Source organism: Notothenia rossii, assembly GCF_949606895.1.
Source record: "Notothenia rossii genome assembly, chromosome: 4".
NCBI lineage: Eukaryota > Metazoa > Chordata > Actinopteri > Perciformes > Nototheniidae > Notothenia > Notothenia rossii.
This window is the reverse complement of record NC_136902.1, coordinates 72,768,464-72,783,886: the sequence shown is the minus strand read 5'-3', so window position 1 is coordinate 72,783,886 and position 15,423 is coordinate 72,768,464. Positions and strand designations below refer to the sequence as shown.

Below are 15,423 nucleotides of genomic sequence, written 5' to 3'. Positions count from 1 at the left end.
CAGACAAACAACAGAAACGGATACAACATGTTTCATTGTGTGTTTTCCTACTGCAGGGGAGGTGCTGGGGTCTTTTGCACGTCTGTGCCCAGGGGCCCATTGTCACATAATCATCCCATTGACTATAAGCTACCCTTTTCTTTCTGAATATCAAAAGCCTGGTTGAGTTAAGAGTTTAAACTTCCCCAAATCTAAAATATCAGGTCAGTACTTCTACAGTGAATGGGCCATGTTTTTTATATAACCTGTGACCCCTGTGAAAAGGTCATAACACCCATCAAAATAATTGTAATAACTGTGTCCATGAAGCTAACAATGGGTTGTTTCTAATGTTTGCAAAACACAAACTTAGGTCTGAATGGTTGCATATTCCTGCCTGGTGGTGTGCAGCATCAAACATTGGAAAGTCCCTCCGCTGTGCTTTTCACTTGACTGTGAGGATTTAGGCAAGTCATCCTGAGGAGTGTTGAGAGCTCCTGTGTGCGCAGGAAGCCTTTGACAAGTGGATAAGAAGAGCTGATGGGGTGCACAGCATGAGCAAAGAAAAGTAACTACTTTGAGAAATAAAAACACTCATTCACCAATCTTATCCACCTGCTGCCCTGAAAGACTGCCAAACAGCTCTCCATCATTTGATTTGTTGAGTGCATACACTTCCAGTCACCTTATGAGACCTGCCAAGAGATCTTTTTTATTATCTAATCTAATGCATGGAAAAACTCCCATATGTCTGCTTTGAATGCTAGTGCACTCAGTTTACCCTTGGATCTGTACGTGCATGTTGAATTTATTATACAGTTTAAGAATTGTAACCAATTTCTTGAGTGGCTGAAGCAAAACACCGGAGGGTCTATCACCAAGCGATGCTTTCCCCTCTGGGTAATGGGAATGATAGCTGGAGCTCCTGCAGGGCAGATACAATCTATCCGTACATATACTGTGTGAATGCTTGAAAGAACTACAGACAGTGATCACACAACCAGCAGAAGTGCAAATCTGAGCGACAATCCTGCTTGAAGCCAGGAGAAAGGGATGGGAACATTTTGTCAATAGTGAATGATGTCCCCACTTTTCACATCAACAGTACTCGCCAATCCCTGCAAGTGGTCTCGCTCTTTATGAAAACTGGGCTTATGATTGTTTCACAAAACAGCGTAGGGGAAGTTTGAATTATTTGATTGTAGTCCCAAGCAAATTTGGTGATATTGATTTAGCAATGTTCATTGTGGTTGATAATTCACCACTCTACTTACAACATTAATTGAAAGTGACTAAGTATTTCAATTTCTCACACTTACAATATTGTGATGTCAATACACTTGTTCATTTATGTACAATTCAATCCCATACCAATGCTCTATGAGGCTACTTGAACATATGAATGCTCACAAGGACAATGCAACATGTTTGCATCTTAGCATGCTTACAAATTTGCTAAACAATGAAAAGCAAGTGCAGCAGAGGCTAAAAGGAATGTAATTTGTTTTTCAGATAAGAATTTGAACTGATGAGTGTGCTAGCGGCAAAGTCAGATGCTTAAAAACGTTGGAAGGATTCAACCTCGGGATCATGAATGTTGTAAAACATTTTATTGTAATCCATCTAATAGTTTTTCAGTATTTCAGTCCGTCCAAACGTAAGTCAAACGTATAGGTACCATATTATACATCCGATCATCGGATTGATGGCGGAATAATAGCCTTTATTTTGTCAGACTGTCTATTTCATTTTCTGTCCCAGTACAACCCCACACTTGTTATTTTTAGACTAATCATTTTGCACAAACACTTGAGTTCTATGAGTAGGCTGATTTCAATTTGAAAGAGATGGCCATGAAAAATAGCTCAAACTGAAACTGTGAGCTGTTATTTTAATGCCATGGTCTTGGGAAGGCATATGCACATAGCCCTATGGACTTGATATTTGTTTATTATTTCATGCACTTTGATATCATTAAACACTAAGACAGACATATTGGAGTAATGACAAGCATTTTTCACAGTTCATGACTTCTCAACCTTAACTCCTGACAGTTTAAAAGAGAAATAATTGAAGTCTCAGTTTTGAGTTTGCATAAGGTTTCACGCAAATGGTTCATGCCTAATAAGGATACTACAAAGTAAAAGAATAAGCAAAGTATCAAGGATTTATTCAATTAGATATTAGAATATTTCAAGAATATAACATGCTTAAATTTGGTTTCACAGTGTGCAACAGAATCACCTTAAACAGCAATTGGTCATTCATTAGTTACTCAAATCAATTTGTTTTTGCCTGCAAAATGAAAGCATACCAGACCAAAACTGTTTGATTTTTGAAACAAAAGATGGCAATTATAGAAACTAAAAAGGAGAGAGAAAGAGAGCGGGTAGAGGTTCTACACTTAACTGGGCTGTGTTCAAATCAAATCTGTGCACAAACATCTAAAAAGCTTTACTTCACAGCCAGACAACACAAGAGGTTGCTTGTGATTCATCTCAACCTTCTTTCATCTCTGTCTTTTCATTATCCACTCTCGCGGTGTTTACAAAGAGGCCTGCAGCCAGTTGAAATGTTGGGCTGACAGCATCAATTACTGGAGCAGCTCCATTGCAATCACAGGTCACACCTCCTCTATCTGTCCCTCACACACAGGTATGACTCTATCTTTGTCACACACACATGGCTGCAGTGCTACTCATGAGTGAGTGTTACGATCTGATTTGCCACAGCACTACTGGGTCAAATGTTTGACTTTCAATGGATGGCTCAGTCATACTAGAGAAAAAAGGCACTTCAGGCAAAGTGCTTTTGTGCCAAAAATATTGGCTCTAAAATAAGCCAGGTTGGGTTAGAGATGGAGGGTCTGTGATCCCGCAGCTTCACTAAGAGATTAACGTTTTTCAAAAGTGTTAATGGCCAGTAAACACCTCCAAACAGTAGGGTTGTTTAACCACAGTTTCTATTTTGTTCTAAATACGCCATATTTGACATTTGGTTGTGGTTGTGGAATTCATGTTGGCAGAAACAGTAAACAGTACCTTACTGTGTTTAAGAAATGTCTCTCGAGTACAGACAGAGGGAGAAGGTCAGATGTGGCACAGCTGCTGTTAGAGAATCTGTACTGTATTTCTCTATAACTTTTAGGCAACAGTTATTGAACAGAAATATCAAGACATTGTTCTACCATCTTTTTTGGTTTTCATGGGTGAAGCTGATAAAAGTGATTCTAGTATTTACATGTTACAATCAATAGCCAGCTGTACCTGTCGTGATGATGTGCAGCAAATGTGACTTTATTTTTGGATCATGGACTTTGCTATGAAAAAAAGTTGTATTTTTTTTCTTTCGTTTTGCATGACTTTCTTATATGATATATTGACATGATGAGGTCATCTTTCTCTGAGTGGTTATTTCTCCTGAAATAAACTGAAATGTTCCATTGATTGTCAGTGTTATTTGCACACTAGTCACATGTGACCTACAAGGATAATCATCACAGACACGGTGACCTGCAGGGCTGTGATATGAAGGGACGTTTCTCTATTGGAAGGCAGCTGTTGAAGGAGCTGGGAATGTATGGATGCAACTATGCGGGAAACAAGTCAGGAACACTATCTCAATTGCAGCTTCTGAAAAATATTATAATTGGACCCATTCATCTGTCTATCTTACCCATTACATATATTTGCCTGACTACTAAGACAAAAATTATATTAAAAAGATAAAATTCAACCTTGGACTGCACAACTGCCTCAAGCTGTACAGTTAATGCGTTGGAAATGTATCTAACATACATTCTATTACTGAATTGTTGGATTTCTAAAAGCAATGATACACATAATAAAAACAGGACAAATTAAATACAAATGTGTATCTAAATAGATTATTTAAATGTGTTTATTTAACATGTAAGGTTTCTAAAGGGGGGACTCGTTCTCTTGTACTGCATCTGATCCTCTGTTGGTTTACCTTGCAGCTGGCTTTAATTACAGTTGATTCATCAGCAGGCGGCTTTCACAGAAAGGCATCATTTCCACAATCTCACAAGATTTTAAACCCTTGAGTGTGGAAATATTAATATCAAGTATAACTTTACATAAGCACTTCAGCATGTAACAAAGGAAAAGGTAGGTCTAAGATTACTGGACCATTACTGTTTTCTCTGTACATTAATGACTTGCCTATGTCCTGAGTTGAATGTGCAAATGTATGCAGATGATTCGGTCATCTTTGTACATGGGAAAAACACTGAAGTGATCTCATCCTGTCTCTCAAAAGCTTTGGACAAGGTTCAACACTGGCTGAACAACATTTGCTTACAGTTAAATGTAAAAAAAACAGTATGCATGAAGTTCAGTAAACGACCAGTCAAAATCGAAGTATCCAATGTGTTAAAACGGAGCAGAAATAAAACTAGTCCCCCACTTCAAGTATCTTGGAGTCATACTGGACTCAAACTTGACTTTTAAGAAACATATTAAGAAAGTATCCAATATTATTAAATTCAACTTGCAACATTTTAAACAAATAAGACCCTTCTTAACTGTCAATGCTGCAAAGTCATACCTCCACTGTATGATTCTATCCCACGTTGAATACTGTTTTACAAACTGGTCGTTTGCTTGTGCCACAAACCTGAAGCCCATAGAACAGCTGTTCAAGAGAGCTATCCAGGTGTTTGACAGAAAGCCAAATTCATACCACCACTGTACCATCCTTGAAAAACACAATTTCTTGAGTTTTGACAATTTTAAGTCTTTTAAAATTACGTATTTTTTTAATAAATGTTTACATGGACTGGCCCCCCCTCCCTTAGGGGAATTCATCCACAGAAAACACACTGGATGCTGCACTAGGTCAGAAACCAGAGGAGACTGTGAAGTCCGCCATAGACGGACAACTTTTGGACAAAATGTCCTTTCCATTAAAGGCAGCTCATTGTCGAATAGCCTCCCAACTGAGATACGGGATTGTCCCACTCTCAATAGTTTTAAAAGACAACTTAAAGAATGGTTGAGAAACAAACAGACGTGCAATCACCGCTAAATGCACTTTAACACAGGGGTATCTCCTCTTGCACTTTATATAGCACTTTTATCTTATCTTGCACTTTATATGTCATAGCTGCTACATTGTACTACCATGTGGTAAATGCTTGTAAGCTGCTCATGATCTTCCTGCATATCATGTATTTATTTTTGCTATGTATATAAATGTCATGTTCTTATATGTTGTATGTGACGGGACTATGGATGGAAATGAGCTCAAAGCTAAAATCCGGCTCATTTACACTTGAAAGCATTATTTTTGTTTTAAAGTGTTCATCAATGTCCACTGTCCCGGTTCAAATAAACGATTAAATTAAATTAAATTAAATGAAGATGACCTTAAGATGTACTTTGATGACTCCCCATCGCTCAACATATTTCGTGTTTCTGTCTGCGGCCATTTTGTGTCTATTTGGTGGAATCTTGAGTGGACATTTAGGAGACATTTTATGTTGTTCATTATGTATTACCTAATTCTGTTTTCAAAACACTGAAATGCATTTTGCAAATACCAACACAACCAATTTAGCAAGCCAAACATTACAACTTTTGTGAAATATTTTTGTGTGAGACATTGAAATTACACATAATGGTTTGACCCAAGGTCCTCAAAAATAGGTGCAATGGGTTAACTGCAGAGGTTGATTCTGAACCAATGGATTCATTTCAGCCAGAAAAATTGTCAACTATTGCAAACAAAGTCATCCTACGATGTGTGTGCAAGACGAAATGATTGTAGTTTTGCAAGTGAAATTCCTTAAAGTGTACTTGATTTGGTAATCACAAAGTGTTCGGGGGTTTTTGCAGATAATGAGCAACCCCACAGTGCTGAGCCCGGCCTCAGGAGAAATCTGCTTTTGATGAGTATACAATCCTAAAGGAATTTCTTCTTGCCGGAGTTTTATCTCATTGCCCTCTCTCCTCTCAAGCCCAGATGGTCTGTAAGCTTAGAGAGTGCCAAAATCTCCTTATTTTTAATTAACAGCATTTCGTATCCAAGGGATACTAGGTAACTAAACGGCACCCAAAAGAGCTGACGGGTCATAAGCGATGGCAACGGCTGCCGTCACGCAGGGAGAGAGTGAAACAGGGCTATCTGATGGTGCAGACCTCTTCTGAGTGAACATTGGCCAAGCTACAGAATTAGTGTGTGATATTTACCATGTCAAGAAGACATCTGATAATGTTATTCTTCTCTGCTTGGAGGAAATGAGAATTGCCTCTGCATCTCATTTTTGACATACTACTCTCTCCAGTAGAAACTCAAATCCCACGGACCCCCTGAATTAACATGATATTATACTCAGAAATCTACAGAAAGAATTATCCTTATGTCTTGCCTGATACTCTGTGAGCTGGAAATTGCTATTAATAGCCTGTCCTCTAATTGAATGGAACCCCATTTGAACAGAAAGTTCAAATCAATCTCTGCAGCCAGTGGGAGACATTGAGGAGATTGTTCTCTCCTCAAAAATATTGATGCGGTCACAAATTCACCTTCTACACATTATCCTCCTGGACGCTAATTATCCCAATGGGTCTGTTAATGGACTGCAGAACAACTAGGTGATAATCACTGTTCGCCTCTCCCTCTGTCTACGCAATGATTACCATATATACAGTAATACTCCAGCTGAGAATGACTGCACGTGAAGGGGTTACATTTGAAATCCCTGCAATTTTCAATACATGCTGGGTTTTGTGGCATTCACTTATTGACAGCTCAGTGGTGAGAACATAGCTAACGGACCCAACTAAAACTTATGTTGATGATTTAAGTGTTTGATTAGGCATTTAGGAGGGCGAGTAAGTTAAATCATTTGTATCTTCTAACAAGCACAGCATCAGCATTCGTTTTGAGTTTCTGTCCACCTGGTCAATGCAAGTTCATTATTCACTCATTCATTATTCATTTTAGCTCTGGTTTTGATCTCTACTAACTCCAGTGAAAATTGTCAGTCCCTTTAGCTGATTACTGCTCCACTTTGTTTTTATTCAAAACTAAAATCAGCTGTCTGCTAAGCAAAAATGAATATGAGAGTTAAGAGTGAACCGAAACAGTTAACAAAAATATTAGGTCCCCTCGACCGCCTTAGTCTTACAGCGTGTCCCGATTAAACTAACCGGCCATTTGTATAGACTAAGCTTTTTTCGTTTTACAAACTGCAAATTCAGTGAACAGCCATAAAAGACAGACAAAACTAACACATGTTCCCATATTTTGCATTGTTGCAAGAAAGACGATTTATAAATTAAATTGATAATCAAAATGTTACATGATTGACCTTTCAGTTAATTGTCAACTTCAGCTCTATAATTAACAATTAAAAAAAGTACTTTTACAACCATTAGACCGAGTGATTGAGAGTTCAACTAGATGCTCTCCGTCAATTATCACTGTTTATTGGCTAAAACCTAAAATTGTATAAACCAGTTATCCCAAACTAGTGGATTACATTTAAATTGGTTTGCTAACAGTAAGTGCTCCTTCAAACATCCTATTAAGAAACTCTGAGAGCTTCTTAATAGCCAGAAAATCAGTGATTCACCAAAGGTCTTTTTGGTTTCCATTCAGTATTCAGACCCCATTTTAACGTTACGACATAAGGCTGTAACAGCAGTAGACCTGTGTGAGCTCCAGGTGAGACGGTCCCTTGCCACTGCCTCGACCTCAAATAGCAGCGGGCCAGCTGTTGTGTGCATTGTGAATATCTGCTCCCTGACACAGGCCCAGTGTGCTTCCCAATGGCAAACACCCATTACAAATAAAATCAGCACTGTTTTGTATGATCAAATAAAAAAAAAACAGAGGTCATGGGCTGAATGCATTAACACACGCCTCTGTAACATTCAGAGAACATTGTGGTGCTGCTTGATGAGCCGGCTGCCTGGGGACTATTTGCCAGGACAACAACCCAAGACACAACAAGCTACTGCAGTATGATACAGTTTATGAATATGTGTGTCCTTAACTGAGAGACAGGAACTGATTTTGGGAAATCAATTTGCAGATGTGCCAGCCGTATATTATTATATATATATATATATATTTATATATATATATATATATATATAGAAAATCCCATTCACCTTTACTCAGACAGAGAATGAAGCAGAGAGAAAAAGATAGGGATTGTTCATCAGCTTCCTACAGCTCTATTTAGCTCAATGCTGAATCCCAGTAAAGCAGCAGGTAGGCTACACATTTATTCTATTCGGACAGCAGATAAAAAACACCCCCACAGACTGATCCAATTTCATCACCTATGAGCATTACAAAATTCTCTGAGGTGCAATACCACAGTGAGCGCTGGAATGGTACATGCAGTCTAACGGAGCATTTACTCTGGGAGGAAAGGATGACGGAGATTGAGGGTGATTTAAAAAGCACAAGTTATTTTGGCAACACAAGACTTGTCTGGTTCTGAACCGCGGTATGCAAGTGTTTGAAATTAGCGTCAAGGAACAAGAAACAGCTGCGTAACTAAAGAGTCTGGGGTTTGAATTCCCATACACGCGGGTTAAACGGTGGGTCCCTCTACTGTCCTCATCAGCTCCTCAGTGGCCGATGGAAAGACTGAAATGTGTGCAGGTGTGAAAAAGATTGAAAGAGAGAAGAGCACAACTGGGACTTATAAAAGGCTAAATTAAATAAAAATATTATATAAAATGGGCTGCCTTATAGCCAGTTGGTATCATTGCATTTGTATTCAAGAGCAGTCTACAGCCATGCTAGCAGCTCTGCAAGGTTTTACTAGGCAGGATGGAGTTAAACGCTCTCATCAAATATACGATGCCAACAGTGATACTGCTAAAATGCTGATGTTTAGCAAGTATAACGGTTACCATGTTTACCAGCATCGAATCATGCTAGCCTGCTAAAGTACATCTGAGGCTGATGGTAATTAGTTTGGAAGGTATAAACCAAAGTGTTGAAAACATTTAAAATGACGTCCATATACTGATGGATCAAACTTGAAGACATGTCCAAGTTACGACAATTCATCTTAAAGGGGAAATTAATGTTTCAAGAGAATTGATTTGAAACCATAAATCTTATTGTTATGATGGCATAAGGAGGAAGAGGGAAATTGAGGGGATCATAAAGTCATAAAGATACATCATCTGGAAACAACAACATTTCCATTTCGAAATGTTAACATATTGGTTAACATATTGACTTGGCAGTAGTGATGATTTCAAGAGAAAGCTAATCATCTGGGGACTATGAATGTTTTTACCCAGTTTCCTAGAAATCCATCCGATAGTTGCTGGGATACTTCAGGGCGGACAAACCAAATGTTGACAATGCCATCCATACTAACATGCTTAATTTTGAGGATTAGAGCCTCACTCAGTACAGCCCTCGTTATTTCTAAACCCTTATTACTCAGCTCAAATTATTTTTCAATATTTGCATGATTAAAACTGGGGCTGTCTTGTTTTAATAGGTAGCCAGTGAATCTGGGCACGATGCCACCTTTTCTGCAGAAGCTAAGAAAAGACACTGCAAACAGTAAAGCTTTGCTAGTCCATAAACATGGGTTGCCATTCTTTAATGATATCATAATATATACAACACTCACCTTTTGCCACTTTTTTCCAGACGTTTTTTTTATTATTAAACAGTCCCCATTTGAGATAATTGCGCAGATGTAGCACTCAAGTGAATAAAGAGAGGACATTTAAATTAGAATTAAAAAGTGTATTATGTGTATTATCCCTTGCAGCCCTCTTATAATTGAAAGTGACAAAGATAAGATCTGCGTTCATAAGCAAAAGTCATGAAATTAAAGGGTCTTCCCTGTCCAAGTTGTTGTGACTTTGAAGAACAATGTTTCTATGAGACCCGTTATTCTTCACAAGTTGTAGAGTGAACTGAGGTCAAACGATAATCACTACATTTCAGAGATATGAATGCTCTACCAGTAAACCCAAACAACCTGCACACAACCTGCCAGCAGCCTGCTGAAGCATTGCACTGTTCACATAATTATATAGTGCTGGACTGAAATAAAAGTAAAGTGTAGTTTTCTAAAAGCCTGTTAAATTTCAAGGTGAGGCTCAATATAATTAGGATTGACCGCAGAAGAAGATATCCAATTGGTTGCAGCTGTTAAAAAAATATATTGTGTTTTGATGCTTTCAAATATTTTCTTGTGAGATTGTCTATCAAAAATAGAAGTGTTGTACCTGACTTTTTTTACAAAATAGTATTTTCATTTGTACAACTATGACCCAAACGAATCACTTACAGAATGAAAATGATCTCAAGCAACTTGTTTGTATTTATTCCCTTTCATATTTGTAAAATGAGTAAGGCATTTTACCAACCCTAATATTGGCTCATATCTCATGTTGAATTTGCTGTGCTGTCAGCCTTTGTTAAGATGCAATAGTTTCTTAAGAAAGGCATTTCACTCCAATATCATAGTTGGCTTCATAATGTTTCCTTTCCAGATATGCAGTAGTACTCCTCAAAAATGTGTAAAATAATGTAAAAACCCCAAAATATTCCAACCACTATTCATGGTGCATCCATAAAAAACATACTTTTTCTTTGCTTGAAATAGTTCACTCGCTGAATTGCATATTTATATAGCGGCAATGAAAAGTGGGAATAATACAGAAAAAATATTCATTCTATGTTTGAGGAACTTAGGTGGGGATTTGAAGGGTTATTACCACACCTGATCTCAGCCTATATCACTTTGTTTTAATCAACTTCTTGTTGAAAAGGTAAATATAATATTCTTGACTTGAGAGACTTTCCACTGTCATTGCACCCCAATATCTAGCAGGGGTATTATTTTTAAATCCAATGCAGCAATACTTTAAAGCCCAAACCACACTAAATAAAATCCCCTCTCTATCGTGACACTGATTGTCACTACCGAGAAAATAATGATCTGATATTTTATTGATCCCTGCAGGAAAATTATCTTTCCACTCTCGCTTTGTGTAAAAGGTCAGAGCACAAACGCCACATACAGAAGAGCAAGCCTGGAGCTGGAAGGGATTCAGTGATTTGCTCAAAAAAGACATGCATAACGACAAGGAAAATAAACCTGGACCTCCAGCTGAAAATAAAAGCCAAATAGCCACAATGCTGCTGACCCAGCATTGTTAACATTACCTTGACACTAGCCTTGTAAGTAACTTCATTAATCTGAATAAATATTAACAAAAATCAGCAAACACACACAAAAAGACAGGCTTTCGTAAGTCTTATACTGCAATGTCTGAAATTTGCCATGTTTATACAAAGAGGTAATCTAATAAATAAAGTGAAACTGCAAGTGCAATTGCAATGTTTGACAGATCATCAAAATTACTAATGCTATTTCTGAGCAGCATAACAATCTTTTTACTGTGCATTAATAAACCTTTAATCACATAACTGTCCCTACGTAGCTGATGCTGTCCTTTCTACAACGCCCTCATGTCCTTATATCCAAATAACAATTAAATGAGCAGCATGAAAAACTGCCAGCTATTATTAACAATGCACCGAACTGCTCTGTATTATTATGATTAGGTTTTACATCTCCTGGATTCACTTTCTCCTGTCTTATTTTCTGATTTAATATCTGGTGCTAACATAGTGCTGCTGCCTCTGTTTACATGATTCTGTGACCTGATTGGGAATCAGAAAAACTTTCTTTTTTTTAATTAGCCTTCATGCTCACGTCCTAAATTGTAATTGCTGATCCTAAAAATAGAAACTAGAGTCACCACCATATGCATAGTACAGGGGATCCTAATAGCTGCAATAGCGGGTGACCACAAGTCTGTCTGCAGGTCACCTCACCCTTTACATTAAGTATTTTTTTAGCCTATTTGACCTTAGAGCGTCGACGGGTCAAATATTTCGGTGTAACACTGGCATGGACAAACAGAATCAGACAGACTTAGTGACAGACAGACAGGTATAAGGACAGACAGATGAAAAGACAATCCACTGGACAGGCAGAGGTCTGTTTTTAGACCGTCGTACATTCCTACAGATTGCCTCCCATCCATGCAGCACGCGGATGAGCGCGTCTACCTGTTAGCACGAGACTATGCATAGTGTCCCCTTACCTCTTCCTCGCGTCTCCTTTGACATAGTGTCCTCTGCCGTGTGTCTCAGTCTGTCTATACGGTCACTCAGCAAAGCCGTCACGTTATTTTGTGCGACAACGTGAGGTCGGATGGTTAATTAAACAGCGGCTCTTCCTCCGTCCCTCTCCCGCCTGCTGCACCTTGAAGCCTGGCAGACGGGGTGAAGCACTGCCGTGTCTGTCTCCTCTCACTGTGCAGAGGGGGAGTAGAATATCACCCCAAAAAACAAGCTATGTTCTCATTCACCTGTGTCAAGTCCGTCAGAGCAGGCTGCCGCAGACATACTTTGGGATGTTGTCTCTGTGCGGAGTTGGTTCAGTCTCTCTGCGCCGTTAACATCAGTCAGAGTTCCTCCAAACAAGACCAGGACTGCAGCGCGACTGCCTCCAGCGGTGCGCGTGCGTCCGCGGATGCTGCTCTGAAGGGCGTCCTTCGTCTTCCCTACCACCGGTTCTGATTTAGCAAAATTATTAAGAAGTATATCCAACATAAAGAAAGAAACAATTTGTAACTTCATACATTAAAACCATAGGGCAAAGCCTAATGTGAAAGCTGTATTGTCATTGGCACGACTCATTTAATTAGCCCAAATAGCCAAGTTTCATCCATTCCATTGGATATATCATAGCAGAATCTGCATAGAAATATTACAGGAATTAAACACAATGTTAAATATCAAGTAGGTAAAGGTCGTAATGCCACACAAGGAGCACATGTTGTGTTCCCCTATATTGCAGGGTGTGGCTGCATAAAAGTAGATGAGGTATGAAGATGACACAATTACAATAGAAGCATAACTTTGTAGACAAATAACAGGAATTGGACTCATTATTCCATATAAAGTGTTTAAATTAGTTGTGAGTCTCTTAGTGTGTCGTATTGCTAGGTTATGAAGAATGGAGATGAAAGACACCAAATTGCAGCAGAATTTGACATCTTCGCAGAAATATTACAAGAATTACACTGAATATAAAATATAAAGTATAAATGCTTTTGAGTGTACACACAAACACTTTATTTTCCCTCTGTTGGGTGTGGCTGTCACATTCAACTCAAAGAGGGTGAAAATAAAATGAGGTTTAAGGATGAAGAGCAAAGGACACTAAATCAGTGGAAACTAGGGATTAAGGGGTGAAACTACAACAGTCCTGTCAGCCATCCATCACCGAAGCAGCAGGTCAAACCCATCAAAATAAAGCCCTTTGCCCAGGGACTAAGTCTGGTTTCTTCTGTTGTCTTTTGCTTTCTAGGAATAGCGGGAGCATGAAGCATATGCATCATGTTCCCTCAGCTTTAAATCCTTTAAATCCAGTAGTGAGATCGGGTCTAATCCGACAGACGCTTTACCTAACGGGTGCCTCTAATTCATTATTCATCTTATCTTGACCGGCGATATTTGACATGAATTGCTGAAAATAGGTTTCTCACTGAGCGCTCAGGGCATGCGGTACACTCCTGCTCTGTCATGACGTAACAGCTGCTGTGTCCATCCCTCTTCTCCTTATATACAAATAACACACACCCAAGACAATGGACTGGTTGCCACGTCATGTAACACAATTGAATGTTGATGGATGATAATGCCTACGGCTGAACCATTGCCCTGGAATCTGAGAGCCAGACACACTACATTACCAAACTCTACTAGGAATACATGCAGCCAATTTGTATTCATCAAGAGAGCCAATGACAATACTTCTGGCCCTGAACACTGAGATGAGATCCCTGTAAGAAAAACCAATAAGAAAAAGCCTCCTGGTCAGAGAGACAGCAAGACATATAGCACCGATTACACCAAATGGCTGCACTACCTGGATCCTACTGAAAAAAACGAAAGGCTAATTGAATTAATGAGATTTCTTTCGTGAAAATAATTCTCACTGTGCCATTGAGCACATCATGACCATTCTACAGCACAACCTCAGCAGCAGAGAACGGCAAAGAAAAGAACATATTTTAGACTTATAAAAAATAACACATTTTATTGAGATGATTTTGTGCCAACATCCAGGCAGCTTAAATGAATGGTAATGTTTAAAAACAAAGAACAACCACACAGGGTGAAGGATGTTTATGACGGCAGATAACCACTGCAGGGCTTTTGGAAAACGAAGGCAGGACCAGTTTTGGCAACTAAAGTCTTTTTAGGAGCCATAAAGAGTGACAAAATACAATATGTTGCAGCAGCAGACCTGAATTAAGCACCCGAGTTGCAGATTCATTGTTCTTTCAAAGCACAGTTGCCAACAAATCTCTATGATTGTGGCACTTTAAAGATATGATGATTTATTTTTAAATGGTCTAGACTGACATCTGCTTTGACTCATAATAATTTCCATCTCACAATTTATCAATGTGAATTTAGTCTGTGGGGAATCTGCTTCCTTACTCGTTTCATTACTCGATGATTATACCAAGACCATTAACTCGCCCTCATAATTAATGCTGTGACAAAATGAATGATGCACACATTCAAAAACTGCCCAGCAGTTGCATGTGTTTTATGGAATCTTAAGACAGTCTATGAAGCCTCAACATAATTTAAGTAAAGAGGAACTTTTTGTAGGGGTTGAATGCAAACAAAGGAAGTATTTGCACAACAAATTGCTCAGTGATTAGTCAGGTCTCTAAGCAGAAACCATCCCTTCACCACTTCAGCTCCAAGAGAATATCCTTGAGAACAGCAAACATGAGTAATAAGTCACCCATCTAGTTTGAGGACAGAAACTCAGCTGCAGGTGACACAGAGCAGCCTTGATGCACCTGTATAGCAAAGTGCTCGCTCTCAATGCATGATGAATATATTGCAGTCATCTGTGTGCTCAGAGCTGGCTGGAGGCAAGGTTAAACCTCTCTGACCAAATTATAATAATGTGCAAACCAGTGCTAATGATGGTCCACGCACAGGATCATCTGTTTGTGAATGTTCATGCTTATGCAACAGATGTTCACTGTACATAGAGAAATACATATTTTAAAGAAAAATAAGCAGGTATGGGATTCTCTCACCGTCTCCCAGTCAAAGTCTAAGTGATGGCTGCAGATACAAACATTTATTATCTTTTGAATGTGTCTCTTGGCAGAGGCATTGGAATCTTCCGAACCATAACAATGAAACATAATTAGAAATTAGCCCCTCTGAAATGAACAGATTCATTTAACGCCTTTAGTTTCACCATCAGCCAAAGGAATATAAAGCTTTAGTAGGGCAGTGGGAAGACCTCAATTTGAGCCTAGCAATTTCTATCTGTCCTGGATCAAAAAGAGGAAACTGATCTTGCGCCTGTGA

The 15,423-nt window shown here is 38.8% G+C and overlaps 1 protein-coding gene across 5 annotated transcripts in view; it reads right to left on the bottom strand.

Annotated features, from left to right (window-relative positions):
• Positions 1–12,493, bottom strand: part of pitpnm3 (PITPNM family member 3) — a 77,591-nt gene extending 65,098 nt beyond the window's left edge. For 4 of the 5 annotated variants that reach the window (XM_079679199.1, XM_079679200.1, XM_079679201.1 and 1 more), the window contains exon 1: positions 12,114–12,468. In XM_079679199.1, coding sequence (XP_079535325.1) covers positions 12,114–12,138 — 25 coding nt within the window. In that variant the 5' untranslated portion in view covers positions 12,139–12,468. Of the gene's footprint in view, positions 1–12,113 lie in introns of all 5 variants that reach the window. The other variant, XM_079679198.1, reaches the window with a different exon arrangement.
• Positions 12,494–15,423: the final 2,930 nt, after the last annotated feature.